This window comes from Vombatus ursinus, unplaced genomic scaffold, assembly GCF_900497805.2.
Source record: "Vombatus ursinus unplaced genomic scaffold, bare-nosed wombat genome assembly UNPS02014833.1, whole genome shotgun sequence".
In the NCBI taxonomy this organism is placed as follows: domain Eukaryota; kingdom Metazoa; phylum Chordata; class Mammalia; order Diprotodontia; family Vombatidae; genus Vombatus; species Vombatus ursinus.
Genome location: NW_020954611.1, coordinates 4,984,051 through 5,002,898, shown reverse-complemented (window position 1 = coordinate 5,002,898; position 18,848 = coordinate 4,984,051). Strand labels below are relative to the sequence as shown.

Genomic DNA, 18,848 nt, shown 5'->3' with positions numbered 1-18,848 from the left:
CAAATGTCTACACAAGCATTACTTTCACTTCCTAAATACCCCTTAACCCCCTGAAATCTGGTTTTTGCCTCTACCTTTCTATGAAAACTCTCTCTATACAGTTAATCTTCTTGTGGTCAAATCTTTATATTTTAGAATGATTTTTCAATGATTCTATTAAATGACCACCACCCTAGTTGCTCACACCCTTATCATTTCCCTCATTGAGTACTTTAATAGCCATTTTTAAAAAAACAGACTAATTGTGTTGTATAGCAATCACCACCAAATGTATAGAAGGGAGGCTGCAGTTTCAGCTTTAGATGACACAGGTCAAGTGGGGGGGTACTCCCCCTTTCCTTGATCACAAATATCTAAGACCTCTGTATTGTTTAATTCAGGGTGGCAGCTCCAGGCAGGGGATAGGGGGATAAGGGCCCTTTTGTATGCTGGTCATATTCAATGGAGGTCTGTTTTCCCAGGCCCGACCTGAAATAGTCTTCTCATTACACTCTTGGTTTTCAATTTCTTCCCTCTACAAACTATCTTTCCACACAGCTGCCAAAATAACAGTTAAAAAAATTCTTCCTAGTTGTCTTTTGTTATTCCTTATCCTCCTGGAACACTCTATAGCATCTGACATGGCTGACCATTGTTCTCATTCCCTTGGCTTCTGTGACCCAAAACACTCCTGCTTCTCCAACTGTGCTTTCTGATTCTTTCCTGTCCCTAATTGTGAGTGTTCCCCAAGGTCTTGTCCTTGATTCTCTTCTTTTTTCTCTCTGTTTCTTTCTTGGCCATTCTATCTTCTATCATAGGTTCAGTTATCGCTTCTATGGGAATGATGCCCAAATTTTCATCTGTAGCCCTGATCTCTCCTGTGAGATCCAGATCTGCTTTTCCAACTACCTGATGGGCAGCTCCATCTACATGTCCCACTGATATTTCAAATTCAGCCGAAGTTACTCAATCTTGAAACCTGTTCCTTCCAGAATTCATGACCAAACAGGAGATAGAGAACATTATGAAAAGCAAAATAGATAATTTTGATTACTTTAAATTGAAAAGTTTTTGCACAAACAAAGCCAATACAACTAAGATTAGGAGGAAAGTAGAAAATTGGGAAAGAATTTTTACAACCAGTCTCTCTGATAAGGGCCTCATTTCTAAATATATATAGAGAATTAAGTCAAATTTATAAGAATACAAGCCATTCCCCAATTGATAAATGGTCAAAGGATATGAATAGACAGTTCTCAGATGAAGAAATTAAAGCCATCTATAGTCATATAAAAATGCTCTAAATCACTATTGATTAGAGAAATGCAAATCAGAACAACTCTAAGGTACCACATCACACCTATCAGAATGGCCAACATGACAAAACAGGAAAATGATAAATGTTGGAGAAGGTGGGAGAAAATTGGAACACTACTGCATTGTTGGTGGAGTTGTGAAACGATCCAACCATTTTGGAGAGCAATTTGGAACTATACCCAAAGGGCTATCAAAATGTGCATACCCTTTGACCCAGCAATAGCACTTCTAGGGCTATATCCCAAAGAGATCATACAAATGGGAGAAGGACCCACAAGTACAAAAACATTTATAGCAGCTCTTTTTGTGGTGGCAAAGAATTGGAAATTGAGAGGATGTCCATCAACTGGGGAATGACTGAGCAAGTTGTGGTATGTGAATGTAATGAAATACTATTGTGCTATAAGAAATGATGAACAGGTTGACTTCAGAAAAACCTGGAAAGATTTGTATGGTCTGGTGCTGAGTGAAGTGAGCAGAACCAAGAGAATGTTGTACACAATAACAGCCACGTTGTGTGATGACTAATATTGATAAACTTAACCCTTCCTCGCAATATAAGGATCTAAGACATCTCCAGAGGCCTTGTGATGAAAAATGCTATCCACATCCAAAGAAGGAACTATGGCAGTCGAATTACTATTTTTTCTCTTCCATTGAATTTTGTTTCCTCTTTCTGATGGTTCCTCCTACTGGTTTTAATTTTTACTTACAACATCACTAATGTGAAAATATGTTTAATATGAATGTAAATGTATAGCCTATATCAGATTGTGTGCCATCTTAGGGAGGGTGGTGGGGAGGAAGGGGGAGAAAAATTGTAAACTCAAAAACATATGGAAGTGATTATTGATAAATCAAAATAAATTAATAAACAAAACCTGTGCTTTCCATTGTATGTTCTGTATTTTAAAGCCATTACAATCCAGCCAATTACCTAGACTGGAAACTTGAGTGAACATCAATTTCTCCCTTCTCAACTCTTCTAATCTCATATAATTGAATCCTCTCAATTCTCCCTTGACATTGTTTCTCACACATGTTACTTCCCTTCTATCCTCACTGCCACCATTCTAGCTTGTAACCTCATTCCCTCTAACTTGGTCTGTTGAAATAGCCCCCTAAGCAGTTTACTTTTCTCATGTCTTCCCATCCTCCCATCTATCCTAAATAACATTATCAGAGTCACTTTCTCTTTTAGAAGATGATATATAATCCATTAAGTACCCATTAATTTCTCTGCTATTAGGAACTGACAATGAGAGAGAATTATTCATGTCAGAAATATTCCTAGAATTGCTTCACAATGCAAAATCATAGATTGTCCAAGTGTCAGGAGTAATTGTTACTGAAATTCATTTGGTCCACCATGTTTGGAAGAAAAGAGTTCCTCATGGAAAAGGGGAAGAATTCAGAAGCATTAATGAATTGGTTCTGTTACATAACTGTTAGGGTATGTAGGAAGCTGTGGTGTACTATAAAAGAGCATTTGAACCCAGTCAGAAGACCAGGTTCAACTCTATGTTCTGCTGCCCATTAGCTGTGCTACACTTGGCAAATGATTTACCTTCTGTAGGCTGATTGGATAGGGGAGGAGATGGAAATGACTTGGGTTTCTGTCCTGAGTAATTGGAAAGATGGTAATACCACTAAAAGAGAAAGGTACTGTGCTAGTGGAGAACTTAAATTCAAAGTCCTTTGGAAATTTATTCAATGCCAATGTAGAAATGCTTTTTGGATATTCATTGATAAGCAGTGTTTCAGAGCACTACCTTGAAAGTGGTAAATTAAAAGGAATGCTCCCATAAAGAATCCAGAGAAACATGAGGAGACTTAGAAGAATTGATGCAAAATGGAATGAACACAATCAATAAAACTATGTTAACAACACAAGTGAAAAGACTAATAATGAAAAGAACCAAAATTAAATGTCATGTAAATATAATGACCAATCTTGTCCCTGAAATGCACCTCCCTCCTTTCTTTTCATTAGTGGGAAACTATGGCTAGAGAACATTATATAGACTGTCAGACTCAAATGATATATTGGTTAGTTTTTGGTGAACTGCTTTCCTCCCTCTCTTTCTTTTTTATTCTTTATTATAAGAGATGGCTCTTTGGGAAGGGGAGGGTTATATTTGGAAAAGAATGAAAACGATGTAAAAACAAAGAAAACAAGCTTCTTTTAAAACTCTAATAAAACTTAAATTCCCTGTAGTCACACCTTCCCCCATGACTTGTTCTATCATAATTGCATGTAGCAAAAAACAAAGTGACACATGGATTCCATGTAAGGCAATCTTGGCACCTTCCAAAAATGCTTAAAGAATTTATTTTGTATTCGTGAAGAAAGGAAAGGTCTAAGCTGACATTTTTTATTTTTGTGAAACATTAGAATGGAAAAGAAGACATTTTATTAATAGAATATTAATATTTCAGGGCCACCTGTATATTAAATTCTTCTACCATCTACATAATTCCATTACTTTGAAAAGACACAATAATAGTGCTGTCGGATCATCAAGTGCCTTAATGCTTCAAAGCTCTATTCAGATGATTTTTGGGAGAACCTGAATTATTTGCAAGTGTATATAGTTAGAGAGATAACACACCCTTTTTAGACACTTGCATTACGCTTCAGAGAACCTTTAATTAGAGGTTTGCGATAGGAATTAGTTAGGAACTGAAAACTACCTATCAAAAGGGAAAGGAAGCCTGGTGTTGGTAATGTGGTGCACATATAGAGATGGTTCTCAAGGCAGAGAAAACTCTGTTTATAGAAGGAATCAAAGGTCTTGAACCTTAGGTGTTTGTTTGAAGGTGAGGTTAGAAATGTCCCATAATCTTAAACTTAACATGTCTAAAACTTAACTTATTATCTTTCCCTCCCAATTTCCCCATTTCCTATTTTTCCTATTACTATGGAGGTATGATACCACCATCCATCATCAAATGGGAAAATTTTTATAAAGTGCTTAGCATGGTGCCTGAAATATAGTAGGCACTTAATAAACACTTATTCCCTTCCCGTCCTCCCAGTCATCCAGGCTTGAAACATGTCATCATTGACTCATCATCACCATCATCCTGCCCATCTCCAACCTATCAACAAGGCCTATCAAATTTACATTCTCATCTCTCCTATTTTCTCCTTTCTCTCCTCTGACTCTGCCATCACCCTTGCCCAGGACATCATCATCTTATATCTAGAAAGCTATAATAGCCTGAAGCTTGATTTTCTTGCCTCAAGTCTCTCCCCACTCTGGTCTGGCCTACATTCAGCTGTTGATATGAGTCTAACATCTCGCACAGTGTGCTAAAATTATTTGAAAACCTGTAGATTGTCCGGACATATCTCTGTTTTCCAACAGCGTATTGTTATCACAGTGTATTGTTATTAAAGGGATCTTAGAAATCTTCTGGTCCAACCTTCTCATTTTACAGATGAAGGAACTGAAACCTAGAGCTGGTAAGTCAAACCACTTACCCAAGATCATGAAGGTAGTTATGAATGGCATAAGAATCTGAATCCAATTCCTCATGGTACAAATCTAGGGTTCTTTCAATTATACCACACTGACTCTATTCAGATTAGCAGGATTAGTTGAGACAGTGGCTTCTGATGCTGAGATTTGAGGCCAAAGCATGATTCCCTTTCTGCTATATAAACTGACCAGAGTTCTAAAGTCTTGCTATTAGTTATTCCACTGAATGAGGCAATGCCCTCGGATTAGAAAGGCTTGGTGACTAGGAGGTAAAGGCAAGTTGACTGAGCTCACATTGGTATACAATATAACCCACCAGCACAGGTTAGACCTTATTTTGGCATAAAAGCCACTATATCTAAAGAAGGTTTCTATAACTCAGGCCTTCTCAAGGCTCCTCTCAGTCCTTTTCTCACCCTTTCAATCATCATCATCATCATCATCATCATCATCATCATCATCATCATCATCCCTTTCCCCAAAGTAAATTCCTTATCCTATTTTGTTTTCATTGAGATTTCATCAGTATAGAGGGTTCCCTGATGAGGAAACTCATCTCTTAATGCATACAAGAAACTTTTCCACAATCTATAGTCTTACAGAGCTATCTGGGGTGTTGAGAGGTTCAGTGACTTGCCCAGCGTCATATAAAGCTAGTAAATGTTAGACATGGAAGCTGAAACAAGGCTCTCCAGACTCTATCCATTATTCCATGCTTCCTCTCTCTCCCATTATGTGGGAGAATTGGTGCAAGTCTTTGTGGGAACAGATGAAACACACATACACACACACACACACACACACACACACACACACACACACACACACACGTACAAGCTTAGTGATTTAGGATCGGTAAAATGCATGAGTCCCATGCAGCTTGACTTACCTTGTAATTACATATGGTGCAAAGCAAAGCAGAAACGTCCCAATGAAGGTGCTGATTTTCTTGGTGGCCCGTTGTCTCCGTCTCTTCTGTTCCTCTAGGCAGCGTTCTCTCACACTGCAAGACAATACAAGCAAACAGAAATGTGATTGTACCTATACTGGGGTTTCCAAATATTCTTAGATGATTATGTCATAATCCTGTGATTTCTTCTTATGACAGGATTATTAGATCAGCAAATCAGAAAAATACTAGAGAGTTAAGTTTACCTAGATATCAGAAATGTATTTAGAAAAGTCTCTTTGGTGCTATCCTGTGTACCAAATAAAGAAATGTAGGCTAGATGATAGAACAGCTAGGCAGATGGAGAAGTATTTGAATCACAGGACCCAAAACCTAAGAATGGTTCTATGTCAACTTTGAAGGTGCTTTCTAAATGGAATCTCTCAAGGATGTGATCAGTGCTGTTCAACACTATTATCAATGACACAAGACACAGTGGTATGATCAACAAATGTACAGATGACACAATCTGAGAGGGACACCTAGTATATAGAATGACAAAGAGTCAGGATCCAAAAAATATTTGATACTCTACAAGAATGGAACCAATCTAATGAGAAGAAATTAAGTGGATATAAATGTAATACACAATTTCAAAAGAATTCACTTCACACATACAGGTTATCCCAAAAGTCAGTTTTCAGCTATTAAATCTTAATAGCTTTTGTGGTATAAGATGTATAAGCAGAGGAAGGCCCACACAAACAGCAAGGTTTCTGAAAAAAAATGTGGAAGTCTGCTTTCTTGTCCAATCTACCACAGCTGAGTGACACCTAACACAGGTCTGACTATATCATTCATTTGCTCAAAAAGTTTCAGTGGCTCTCTATTGCCTCCAGGATAAAGTACAAACTCCTCAGCATGACATCAAAAGTCTCCCCACAGCTGTGGTCTTACCTACCCCTGCAGACTTATTTTCCCTTCCCATGCCCTCTGTATATATACATATTTATCCCAATTGAATGTAAGCACCTTCAGGATAGGGACCATTTTGTTACTTTTGTCATATACTCTACACTTAAAACAGTGTCTTGTTCTTACTAGATGTTTAATAAATGTTTTTTGAACTGAGTTGAGTCAACAATGAGTCATTGGTTAGACACAATTCAAAAAAAGCAAATGTGATCTTAAATGTCATAAGAGATGTGGAATGTTCAAAACACTGGAGGTGATGGACTCACAGTACTCTGCCCTTGTTAGATCCTGTGTCTGCCAACAACCATTTAGTAAATCCTTTGCAGGTGCCAGGCGTTGGGCTAAGTGCCATGGATACGGAGAAAAGCACAAATTATTCCTGTCCTCTGGGACCTCATCATCTAGTTAAGGTAACCAAACATGAAGATGACAAGGTACATATATATATATATATATATATATATCTGTGTGTGTGTGTGTACATATATATATATATATATATATATATATATACACACACACACACACACACAGGCAGACAGAGATAGAAAGACAGGGAGAGAGAGTAGTAGGATGGCAATCACAACGGGTAGGTAGGTGGCTCAGTAGATAGAATGCTGTCCCTGGAGTCAGGATGACTCATCTTCCTGAGTTCAAAACTGGCTTCAGACACTAGCTATGTGACCCTGGGCAAGTCACTTCATCTTGCTTGCCTTGATTCCTCATCTGTAAAATGAGCTGGAGAAGGAAATGGCAAAACACTCCAGCATCTCTGCCAAGAAAACCTCAAATGGGGTCACAAGGAGTTGCACATGACTGAAACTACTCAACAACAACAATCTCAAAAGGGAAGGCACCAGCAGATGAACTATGAAGGGTCAGTAGAAAGAACTGAGGACATTCAGCCATGAGAAGGAAAGAATTGCGGGGGGGGGAGATAGCTGTCCTCTTCAAGCTTTTGATGACTTGTCACAAGGAAGAGAGATGATAATTGTTCTGCTTGACCCCACAGAGAAGAACTTGGAGAAATGGGTGCAAGTTGTTAAGAGATAAATTGAGGTTCAAAGTAAAGATAAACATTCTAACAATTAGACTAATCCAAAAATGGGAGGTAGGCTGCTTCAGAAGGAGGGAATGAGCTCCCCTCACCTCAGGTCTTCAAACTGGATGAACACTTGTTGGGTTCTACAATCCCTTGTAGAAGGGATTCTTGGTCCAGGGTTAGATTAAACAGCCTCTTAGGCACCTTTCAGTTCTAAGACTGTGATACCAATTAGTATCATGGTTATTTATATGTTTATCTTACCTCCCATACTAGATTGTAAGCTTTTCAAGGGCAGGGTTTGTATCTTTCTCAGTGCCTAACAATAATAAAAACAAGGTGGGGACATAAGTGAACAAACATTTATACAGTGCCTACTATGTGCACTGTACTGTGTTATTTTTTACAAATATTATCTTCTTTAATCTTCATAACATCCCCGAGAGGTAGGTGCTATTATCATCCCCATTTTATTGTTGAAGAAACTGAGGCAAACAGAGGTCAAGTAATGCCCAGCATCGTGCAGTGTCTAAAATCAAATTTGAACTCGTGTCTTTCTGACTCCATGCCCAGTGCTCTATCTACCTGCCACCAGATGCCTCTGCCTTTATAGGGCACTTCACAATTTCTTTTAAAAAGTTGTTTTACACATATAATAATATATGATCCTTACAACACCCCAGGCATTTCAATTATTATTGTGTTCAGCTTAGGGAGGACACCTTACAGAGGAGTAGAAAGGGCAACAGACATGAAGTCCACAGACCTGAGTTCAAGTATCAACTCTGTCACCTCCTGGCTTCTCTGTAAAACCAAGAGGCCAGCCTAGATGATCTCTGAGGTCCTTCTCCCAGTCTATTATTCTGTGACAGTTTTAGGAAACTGAGGAGAACAAAGGTAAAGTGACCAGTCTAAGGTCACACAGCTGTACATGACATGACAGTCAGGGTCTTCTAGCAGGTGGCACAGTGGAGAGAGAGCTGGCCCAAGAGTCAGGAAGATCTGCATTCAAATCTGGCCTCAGAACCTTACCGGCTGTAGGGCTCTGGTCAGTCACTTAACCTGTCTGCCTCAGTTTCCTCATCTATGAAATGGGGATAATAGCAGCATCTACCTCACAGGGCTGTTGTGAGGATCAAATGAGATAAAATTGGTAAAGTTCTTAGCATGCTACCTGGCACATAGTAGGAGCTTATGAAATACTTGTTTCCTTCAAAATCCTCATCTTTGTCTCTTACACTTCACTGCTAACACAATACTATGCACATAGTATGTGCTACACAAAATGTTGTTATTGTCCTTGAAGAAAGAGCCTTTGGAACAAGAGATCTTAGGCTCTTCTTTTCTATCATGGACCCCTTTGACAGTTGAGTAAAGCCTAAAGACATCTCATAATAATGTTTTTAAATGCATAAAACAAAGGAAGTCCATTATATTGCAATAAAGATGCATATTCCCCTAACCAAGTGCAAGGACTCCATGTCAAGAACCCCTGCTTTAGAAAATCACATACATTGATGTCTTTAGTGCAGGCTAATGGTGATGACTTTTCCAACTCATTTCTTGCAGTGACTGAAAAGTACATATTACATTTGCCTGTTAGCATAAAGAGGCAGAAAAAAGTAGCCCCAGAAAGATAAAACACAATCATAATATTTAACTTACCATAAATATTAGAAAAGCAAATATGTGCACATTTTGTTTGCTTCCATTAAAAAAAGAAACAAACAAATTTCATAACTACAGAAGAAATCCACAGGAGGAATGATGGTCAAGCCTCCACAGCCTATGGAGCTATGCCTTTCCAAGTTAGATGCACTTCGGGGCATGGATACTCTGAAAGGATCCAGCAGTAAAAATAGCCCTGACCACTGGAATAGAGCAAAGAGCCATGGAAATATTAATTAGCAATGTTTAATTCCAAAATGATACTCGCAGTCTTAATGTGCAAAGAGTCTTTCTTTCCTCTCATAGGAGTAGTCATTTTCAGGCTTAGTTGAAATTGTCCTTAATCGTATTTCCTACTTTAGATGGACAATTTAATTTCAATTTCTAATGACTACTCAAATTCTGTCTGATAATTCTCCCCTACCTTTTATTTGGCCTCTACCATATACCATTTTTCTTTAAAATTGTTTTCTCATGTCCCACTGGTCATCAAATGAATTGCAACAGCTTAACTGCCAGGGAAACTGCATATTGCTTGATGAAAATACATCTAAGGTAATGTACAGATGAAAAAGATATTCAAGGCAGAGAAGCATAGTGTGTTATTACATAATTATAGACTGTCAGGGCTGGAAAAGGCTTTGGAAAAATCACCTAATCCAATGCCTTCATATTTACAGGTGAGTAAACTGAGACCCAGAGAGATGAAGTCATTTGCCTAAAATTTCACATCTGGTTAATGACAAAGTTGGTGTGAGAATGCAGGTCTCCTGACTTTTGGTTGAATGTTCTTTTTACAGTCATGGGAAATCTCCCTTAATGAATAAATCAAATTCCAAATGAGCAACGAGATATTATGGAAATGTGAAAGCCAGGGCATAATGGTGGCAAAGTAAGAGCCAGTACCTGTGATTTGCTTTGTTGGGGGACGGTGATCACACTGTACAGTTTTATGCGGGCTTGGTTTTAACCCCTAGCTAGGGGGAAAGTCCGCAGCTGGAAGTTAGAGAATCACAAGGTTTTGGAGCCTGAGACATCACTTGTTCTAGGTCAACTTCCTCATTTGACAGATGACAAGATAGTGAAGTCATTTGCTAAAAGTCACATAGGCATTCAGGTCTAGAATTTTAATCGAAATCTTCTTATTCCAAAGCCAGGGTACCTTCTGGCACTCCTCCAGAGCTCCCCATAATGCCCCAGAAACCTCTTCATTCTGGAAAAACACCTTAGCCCTCAAACTCAGAACTCATACCTCAGAAGTACTTTCTGCCCCCAGGTCCCTCTCAGAGCCTGCATTTAAGGAGGGTACCCCGGGGCAATCATCTTTTAATTTCTAACCAGGTTACACTCCTCTGGACTCCATCCTGCCTCAGAGGGGCCAAGTACCTCCCTCTATTTTTCTGCTTCAATTTTGTCTTCCCCATTAGAATGTAAGCTCCTTGAGGACAGGGACCACCTCTCTATTTGGATTTATATTCTCAGTGCTTACCACAATGCTGGCACATAGTAATCTGTTAATAAAATGTTTGTTGACTGCCTGAGTGATTTTCTACAACACTGCTTTGGGTATTTGTTCTGCCAAAAATTTACTGTGTGAAATTAGGGAGTAAGACATATCTGAGTCTGAATCTGGCCCCTGATACTCGCTGGCTGGGTAACCATTACCAAATCACTTTACACTTTACACTCCAAACCTCAATTTCCCCATTTGTAAAATGGGGATAACCTACCTGATACTAGAGACTATATGACATTAAGGGTAGAGAGCTACCCTCAGTGTCAGAAAAACCTGGGTTCAAGTCCAGTTCCAGACAAATAATGGATTTTTTTTGTTGTTGTTTTGTTTTTGGTTTTGGTTTTTTTTACCCAAACCAGTCACTTTAAGGTCTTGGTGTCCCAAGCTACTCTCTAAGGTTATATACTGCCAAGAAAGGGATTAGAGGGAGTTTCCTCAGAGGGAACTTAGGTCTAGTCTCTTTCCACCTACTGCAAGGGGTTATTTCAGATGGAAATAAGACATTCCACAAAAATAGCTTCGCAAACTTGAAAGCATTATATAAATGTCAGTGGCTGGTGTTGTCAATCTCTAGGGCCTCAGTTTCTTTATCTTTCAAATGAGGATTTTTTTTTAACTGACCTTTACATAACACTTTAGAGACTGCAAAGCACTTTTCATTCCTTATCTCATTTGAGCTTCAAACAAGAACCTGTCTTCCAGCCTTAGCCCTGCTACTCCCAGGTGCATCCACAAAATGGGGGATTTGTAATCAAACCTAGTCTCCTGCAAACTTTCTTGCGTCTGTTGAGGTCATCACCAGTTACCCAGATTCAAAATATGAACCATTAGAGTGTCTTCTCCTCAAGGGCAGGCAGGGACTGTTTATGCCTTTCTTTGTATCCTCGTTGCTTAGCACAGTGCCTGGTATATAGTAAATGCTCAATAAGTACTTGCTGATTTACTGGCTGATAGCAATGGCCATCTTCCACTGTTCCTGTTCCACCCGCACCTTACATCCAATGAGTTTCTGGGTCATATTGATTCTTCCTCTACAGCATCTCTCACAACGACCTGCTTCTCTCCCCTCATCTAGTCACTAGCCTAATTCAATGACTCCTATCCTCTCTGGCCTGGACTATCACAATGATCTGTTACTCCATCTCCCTAGAACCATCCCATCTCTTCCCTCTCCAATCTGTCCTCTGCACAAATGCCAAGATCTCACTGTGTCACTCTTTCACACAAATCCCCAGGGGTTCCTATGGCCCCTAAGAAGAAATCTAAACTCCTCCGCTTGGCATTCGAGGCTTTCCCCTACCTTTCCAATATTAGTTCATGTTCTCCCACTACGTAAAGGCAATCAGGTGGCGCAGTGGATACAGAGCTGGGCCTGGAGTCAGAAAGATCTGAGTTGAAGTCTAGCCTCAGACACTCACTAGCTGTGTTACCCTGGGCAAGTTGCTTAACCTTTGTTTGCCTCCATTTTTTCAACTGTAAAATAGGGATAATAATAAGAGCAAATACTTCACAGGGATGTTGTGAGGATCAAATGAGATACTATTTGTAAGGGACTTAGTACAGTGCATAATAAATGTTTGTTCCCCCTCCTTTCCATCCCCTCATTACACAGTGATCCAATCAAATTGGTCATCTAGCTGTTCTCCATGGAAAACATTCCCTCTCCTGCCTATGCCCAGGTGCTTTCCTCCTTGTCTGCCTCCCTAGCCCCAGGCTGGGACACATTCCCTCTTCATTTCTGCCTCATAGGGTCCCTAGCTTCAGCTAAGGATTTTGTTGAGAGAGCACAGCTCAGGTGATACTCTCTACACAAAATTTTTCCTAATCTCATTAGTTATTAGTAAGTTTTCCTCTTTAAAATATCATGTACATGGGTATATTCCCTTTTATGTGCTAAGCTGTATACATATCGTTTCACTGAGGGGCAACATAAACACCTTGTGCTCAAGGGCTGTCTCATTTCTGCACGTACAGCCACAGTGCTTAATAAATGAGTGCAAAATTGAATTTACACATATCCAGCATCCTATCCAGTACATTAGAGGTGTCAAACTCACAGCCACTCCCAAGTGTAGCCAGAGTAAGATGTAATTGGGAAATGTTTAACAAAATAAATAAAAATACAATAAAATATAGATAATATCAATTGGTGGTTTTCTAACTCAACATGCAGCCCATGGATCTATTTCTGTTTCACTTTGACACCACTGCAGACCACTCTACTGCCTGTCTAAAAATCTGCCTTATCTACCTCTAAGGACTGTTGTGAGCCAGGAAATGCCAAAATGCTTTATGAAGTCCAAAGCCTCATATAAATGTGAAGTACCAGAGATATTATTTTTGGGGAAAGCCCAAAATTTCCTGATGTCTGAGAGAATCAGGTTGAATTAAATGCTCCTTGGCCATCAAAGAAAGCTGACAAGTAAACCTATCCAGAGCATTAAAGGGGAGGTTGGTGTACTGGCGTGAGGCCTGTGGAAGAAGGTGACTACCAAGGAATCGATTTCATCCCCTGAGTCACCACATTAGCCTTCCCTGAAGGCATATGGAGGTGGAGATTTCATGAATTGGTGCTTGTAGAGTCTTTTGAGATCTTCCAAAAATAAACAGCAAGAGCATAATGACTCTGCAATGAATGAGACTGTGCCATTGTAGCAAAGAGATCTCACCCACGAGGTTGCAAAAGGCATAAAGGGAATTGGGTACACTTCATTTGACTTTGCAATGCTTTTTTGTTGTTGTTATAGGGAGATGGATTCGTTGAGGACGGGATCTGGGTCTGAGTCTTCTTTGCATTCCTAATACATGCCCTGAACAAAGTTCAGTTAGGGTTCGTAGATATCTGTTGAGTCGATGATCTATCTATGACACCTGAAAGTATTTGAGATAGAGTCCAAATTATGGCAAGGATCATTAATTTTTAGAAATTTAAGTAATAGTGGGCAAAATAGATGAGAGTGAGGAAACAAACTTTTATAAAACTAATTTTGTGCAAAAAGCAAAGAAAGAAACAAAACAAAGATGGTACCTTAGACAAAGCAGCTGTTTTCAATGGAAGGCCAGCTATTATCAATCTCCACTTAAAAGAACCCCCTTATGCTAGGGCTATGGAAGGCAAGGGGAAGTGGGAGTTGACAAAGGCCCTTTGATAACTTGTCCTTTTTGTCCTAAGGTCTTGCCTCTAGCTTAAGGTCATTATGTAAACTCAATATGCTCTTCAACTTCCCCTGCACTATTGGACATCTTTAACCAACCCTACAACCAAAGACTTAAAGTTAGAAGAGATCTCAGACATCATCAGACCCGAACTACTTGTTTTATAGATTAAGAAAGGGAGGCCCAGTGAAGGGAAGCGACTTGCCTAAGAAGATAGAGCAAGAGAGCAGGGTAATGGACATTACAGCTCAGCTCCTTAGCTCCCATTGCAATGGATTCACTTCCTTGAGATGGACAATCCTGTCCCTGGATCCACCCGTGTGGGTGCTTCCTCCATCCAGTGACAGTTTACAGCTCCTCCATGTGTCCCAGATCCCCAGCAAGTGACAGAGAAAGACAAGGGGAAATCAGCCAGCAATATGACTAAAGGTTTGACTTAAAGGCATAGGGTCAGAAGAATTTCCCAGAAGTGAGTCTTCTCACTTCTAGTAGCTGCACAATACCCCCATTTTTAGCAGCCCACCTCTTATCAGAGCAGCAGCCCCATAGCAATAAAACCTCCTTGTATTCCTAAAGTTCCTGTTACCTCTTTTTTTTTCCAAAGACCTTTTCAGTATCATAGACTTGTGGGAATATTTTTATAATTGTTGTAAAAAAGGAATTTAATAAAAGGATTTATTCTGTGAAATATGAATTCAGTCAAAGGGCCACACTTGAGGACCTAGAAGGCCACATGTAGCTTGGAGTCCGAAGGTTCCCCACCCCTATAGTAGGACCTTAGAAGGTATGATGCCTTCAGCTGTCTTGAAGAACTCTCCGCTCCTTTTATGTCACTTTTGAAGTATCTACCTAAAATGCTCAGGTAGAAACTGAGGCATAAGAAGGCAAATGTCTTGAAACTCTTTCTATGGTATTTTTTAAAGATAAATTTATGAGGCCAAATGTTCTTCCAAAGTAGGTATGTATGTGTTTGCCTTGGGTTATTTTTTCAGCGTCTGAAACCTGACATCTAGTTTCACCTAGATGAGATGAGACATGAAATGCTTACCACTGTCAGGTTTAAGGAGAGTAATCCTGAGGTGTGAAATAGAAATTCCAGAATCAGACTGTATCTACTCAGGCAGAGTAAAGGGAAGGATACCATGATTAGCTGAAAAAGCTGTTATTAAAGACAGGAGCCATTGGAAAATTTAGACCCTAGATTCCTCTCTTTCCTTTTCCAGACATAGTAAACTTCTGTCTATCTCATTCTTTTTCTTGCCCTATGTTTTCATGATAAAGTAACAAAAGATAAGACACCAATCTGATAATAGGGATGTATTCAAAGATGAAATCTCCAGGGCACATCAAAGGGTCATTACAAATTCAGCCTAATTGCCTACACCACTCCCATATCATAAAACTATGCAAGGAGAAACAATGGTCATAATGGCGACCCAAAGGATCTAAGAGATCCTTAAAGTCCTTCTGAATCATCAAAGAATCATTCAAGTATGGTTAGTATTATTTTAATATTAAAAGTTTTAATTTATTTGAATTCCACAAAAACAGATCAGGCACACATATAGAGGATATCCCAAAAGTCTTAGTGAAGTTTAAAGCTTTAATAGCTTAAAGACTTTGAAGACATCCTGTGTGTGTGTGTGTGTGTGTGTACATATATACATGGATAGATAGATAGATAAATAGATAGATAGATGGAAAGAGCTTTGTGTGTGTGTGTGTATGTATGTATTTGTTGTTGTTCAGTCATTGAGTAATGTCTGACTATATTGTCATGGAGTTTTCTTGGCAAAGATATTGCAGTGGTTTGCTATTTCCTTCTCCAGTGGATTAATGCAAACAGAATTTAAGTGACTTGCCCAGGATCACACAGCTAGTAAGTGTCTGAGGTCAAATTTGAACTCAGATCTTCCTGACTCTAGGCCCAGCATTCTATCCACTGAGCTACCTTGATGCTTCCTATATACAAACATACATACATACATACATACAACTTATACATACATACACACACTTATACACTCAACCTCTATTCCCCAACCATTCGTGGAAAGTGGGAATATGATGTTAATTCTTTACCTTTCCACTTCCTTTCACCATTTTGGAGTAGAGAAGTTAATCTTTTGGTCTTCCCTGAGCCCAGTTCTTATTGGCATGTGGAAACATTCTGATTGTAAATGAGATCTGGGTTTGCCATTAGGTAAAACTGAATCTCCTCTCTAATTCTATATCTATGATCTTCTGGTATCATAGTATTGTGTAGTCTTAGACAATTACTTTAAAATTTCTAGTTTCCCTGATTTCATTGGATTTCATCACTCCTCTAGAGTGTATGCCCCCTTTATGCTTTAATAGATGGTCTTAAAGAGTTGCTGTGGCTGAAAGAAAAAAAAAACTCTCTCACCTAATGGCCAATATCCTGGGACTGAATCTCTCTGAACTTGCATAGAATTGTTTATCTTGAACAACGGAAAAAAATGCTGACCTTGGAGTTACAAGGCTTAAGTCCAAAACAGCTCTTCACCTTCCTAAATGTCTAACCTTGGACAAGTCACTTAGTCATTCTTAGGTTCAGTTTTGTCTTCTGCAAAATGGGGCATTTGGACAAGATGACCTCTAAAATCCTGTCTAGCTTAGATCCCATTCTGGTTCTGTGATCCTATGGTCTCTCCAGATGAATTTGGCAGGACCTTCCAGAAACTGCACAGTGCTGCCTCAATCTGTGTAAGCCCCTGTGGTCACTCCATGCCATGAAATGGCATCAGAGAAGGATTTTGGTGAACCTTCATGCATCCATAGCCCACCCTACATTATTCTTAGTTGTGTACATGTCTTGTCATTCCTACTAAAATATAAACTCCTTAAAAGCAAAATAGTAACTTTGCCTTTGTGGTCCACTTTTTCTTTATCTTGAAATGAAGCAGTTGGGTTAAATGATGATGTCTCTTTAAGCTCTAAATCTTTGGATCTTAAGACACTATCATCTTTACCTTTTTAGCTCCTCCAATACCTACCATCATGTCATGTGTATGGTAAATGTTTAATACATGTTTGTTAAATTAATGAACTAATGAAGCATCTAATGGATAGAAAACCAAATAAATGATAAATACTAGAAATTCTCTCATCTCATTATTAGTATGGTAACTATAGAAACAATCTTTAGGAGAATGAAACCTCACTTCAGGGTTATTCAATTCTGTTCTTTTAATTTTAAATTTAAGGAGACAGAGTTCTATGATCTTATGGTGGTACTAAGAGTGGAAAAAAAGGTTGATTACTAACTCAATTATCATCTTCTATAAAAAGTCTTAAAACAAGTATAGATGTAGACATACAGCATGTCCTAAAAGTCAGTATGGTTTTAAGCTTTCCAAAAAGTCAGACCAGTATATTGGGAAAAGCTTTGTGGAGGTATAATGGAGTGGGGAGAGACTTGAGGGTTAGAGACCAGTTAGGAGGCTATCACAATAGTCCATGTAAAAGTCAACATAGGCCTGGACTAGGGTAGCCTTGAGAATAGGAAAGAGGACAGACATAAGAGATATTACAGAAGTAGAATTAATAAGACTATGTAACTGATTGGTTCCATGGGGTACAAGAGATGCTGAGAACATGCTGCTGGTGATATGAAAGGAATAATTAGCATCCTTAATATTTTAGTAATACTAATTTTAAAATTTCTCTGCCCCACATTTTTGAAAGGAATAAAAATTTGTCTTTTTCTGAACATGATTAAGAGAGGCTCCTAGGCAGGCTATATTTGTCCTCTATATTTCTCTAGCACCAAACTGGTATTTCCATTATAGCTACCCAGTTTCATAGGTGTTTAATGATGATGTATACCTCTCATTTAAACTATATTTAAACACAAAACTCTTAGTGCTGGGATCCCAATTAGTTACTGAGGGCATCTGCTCAGACAAAAATATGCTGATAGGACCATGACTCATTGAGAGTCAATTTGTCTTTACCTTTATCACCCTTTTTCCTTCTAAGTAAAGACTCTATGTGGAGGAACTACTCAGGTTTGGAGCCAGACAATTCAGTATCATATAAAATTATCTGAATCCCAAGGAGGCCTTTCCTGAGAACAATAATAGGCAGGCATTTCTTATTCATAGGTTTGGGACAAAACTGGGGGTGGGTTATGTTGAGAATGATGCTGATGCAGTAAAATGTGCATGAACATATACAATTTAAACTATATAAAGTCTTGTGGCCATCTCTCATTTCAAATTTGATGATTGTTTTTAAAATTTTCATAAAATGAAACATGCAAGTAGTATAACATACAGAGCACTGGACTTAGGAGTCAGTAAGATCCAAGATTGAATCCTGCCCCAGACACTCACTAGCTGTTTAACCCTGAATAAATTACTTAACATCTTTCAGGCTCAGTTTCCTCATCTCTAAAATGGAGATACTAATACCATCTACCTCACAGAGTTGAGATGATACAATGATTTAACATACACAAAGTGCTTTACAAATCTTAAAGCACTATATTTATGCTAGTTATTATTACTATTAAATGGTACTGACAATAGATTCAGTTACTCTGACATACAATTACATTATGGCCTATCTAGGGCAAGGAAAAATTGGTAACAAAAGTCCATTTATTTTAAAATGGGGCCTTTCCAAAATGATCAAATTTATAACAACATTTGGCCAACAAAGTTTGGCTACTAGGATTTTAATCGTGCCTTGAAAATGGTAATTTACTAAAAGTCCCCTACGAATGTGAAAGCATTAGAGCATGTTCTTTCTCTCTCTCTCTCTCTCTCTCTCTCTCTCTCTCTCTCTCTCTCTCTC

General features: G+C 38.8%; 1 protein-coding gene across 1 annotated transcript in view; it reads right to left on the bottom strand.

Annotated features, from left to right (window-relative positions):
• GPR26 (G protein-coupled receptor 26) overlaps nucleotides 1–18,848 on the bottom strand; it is a 31,481-nt gene that overhangs the window by 9,365 nt on the left and 3,268 nt on the right. The window contains exon 2 of the mRNA XM_027839782.1: nucleotides 5,671–5,784. Within this exon, the coding sequence (XP_027695583.1) occupies nucleotides 5,671–5,784 (114 nt within the window). The remainder of the gene's footprint in view (nucleotides 1–5,670; nucleotides 5,785–18,848) is intronic.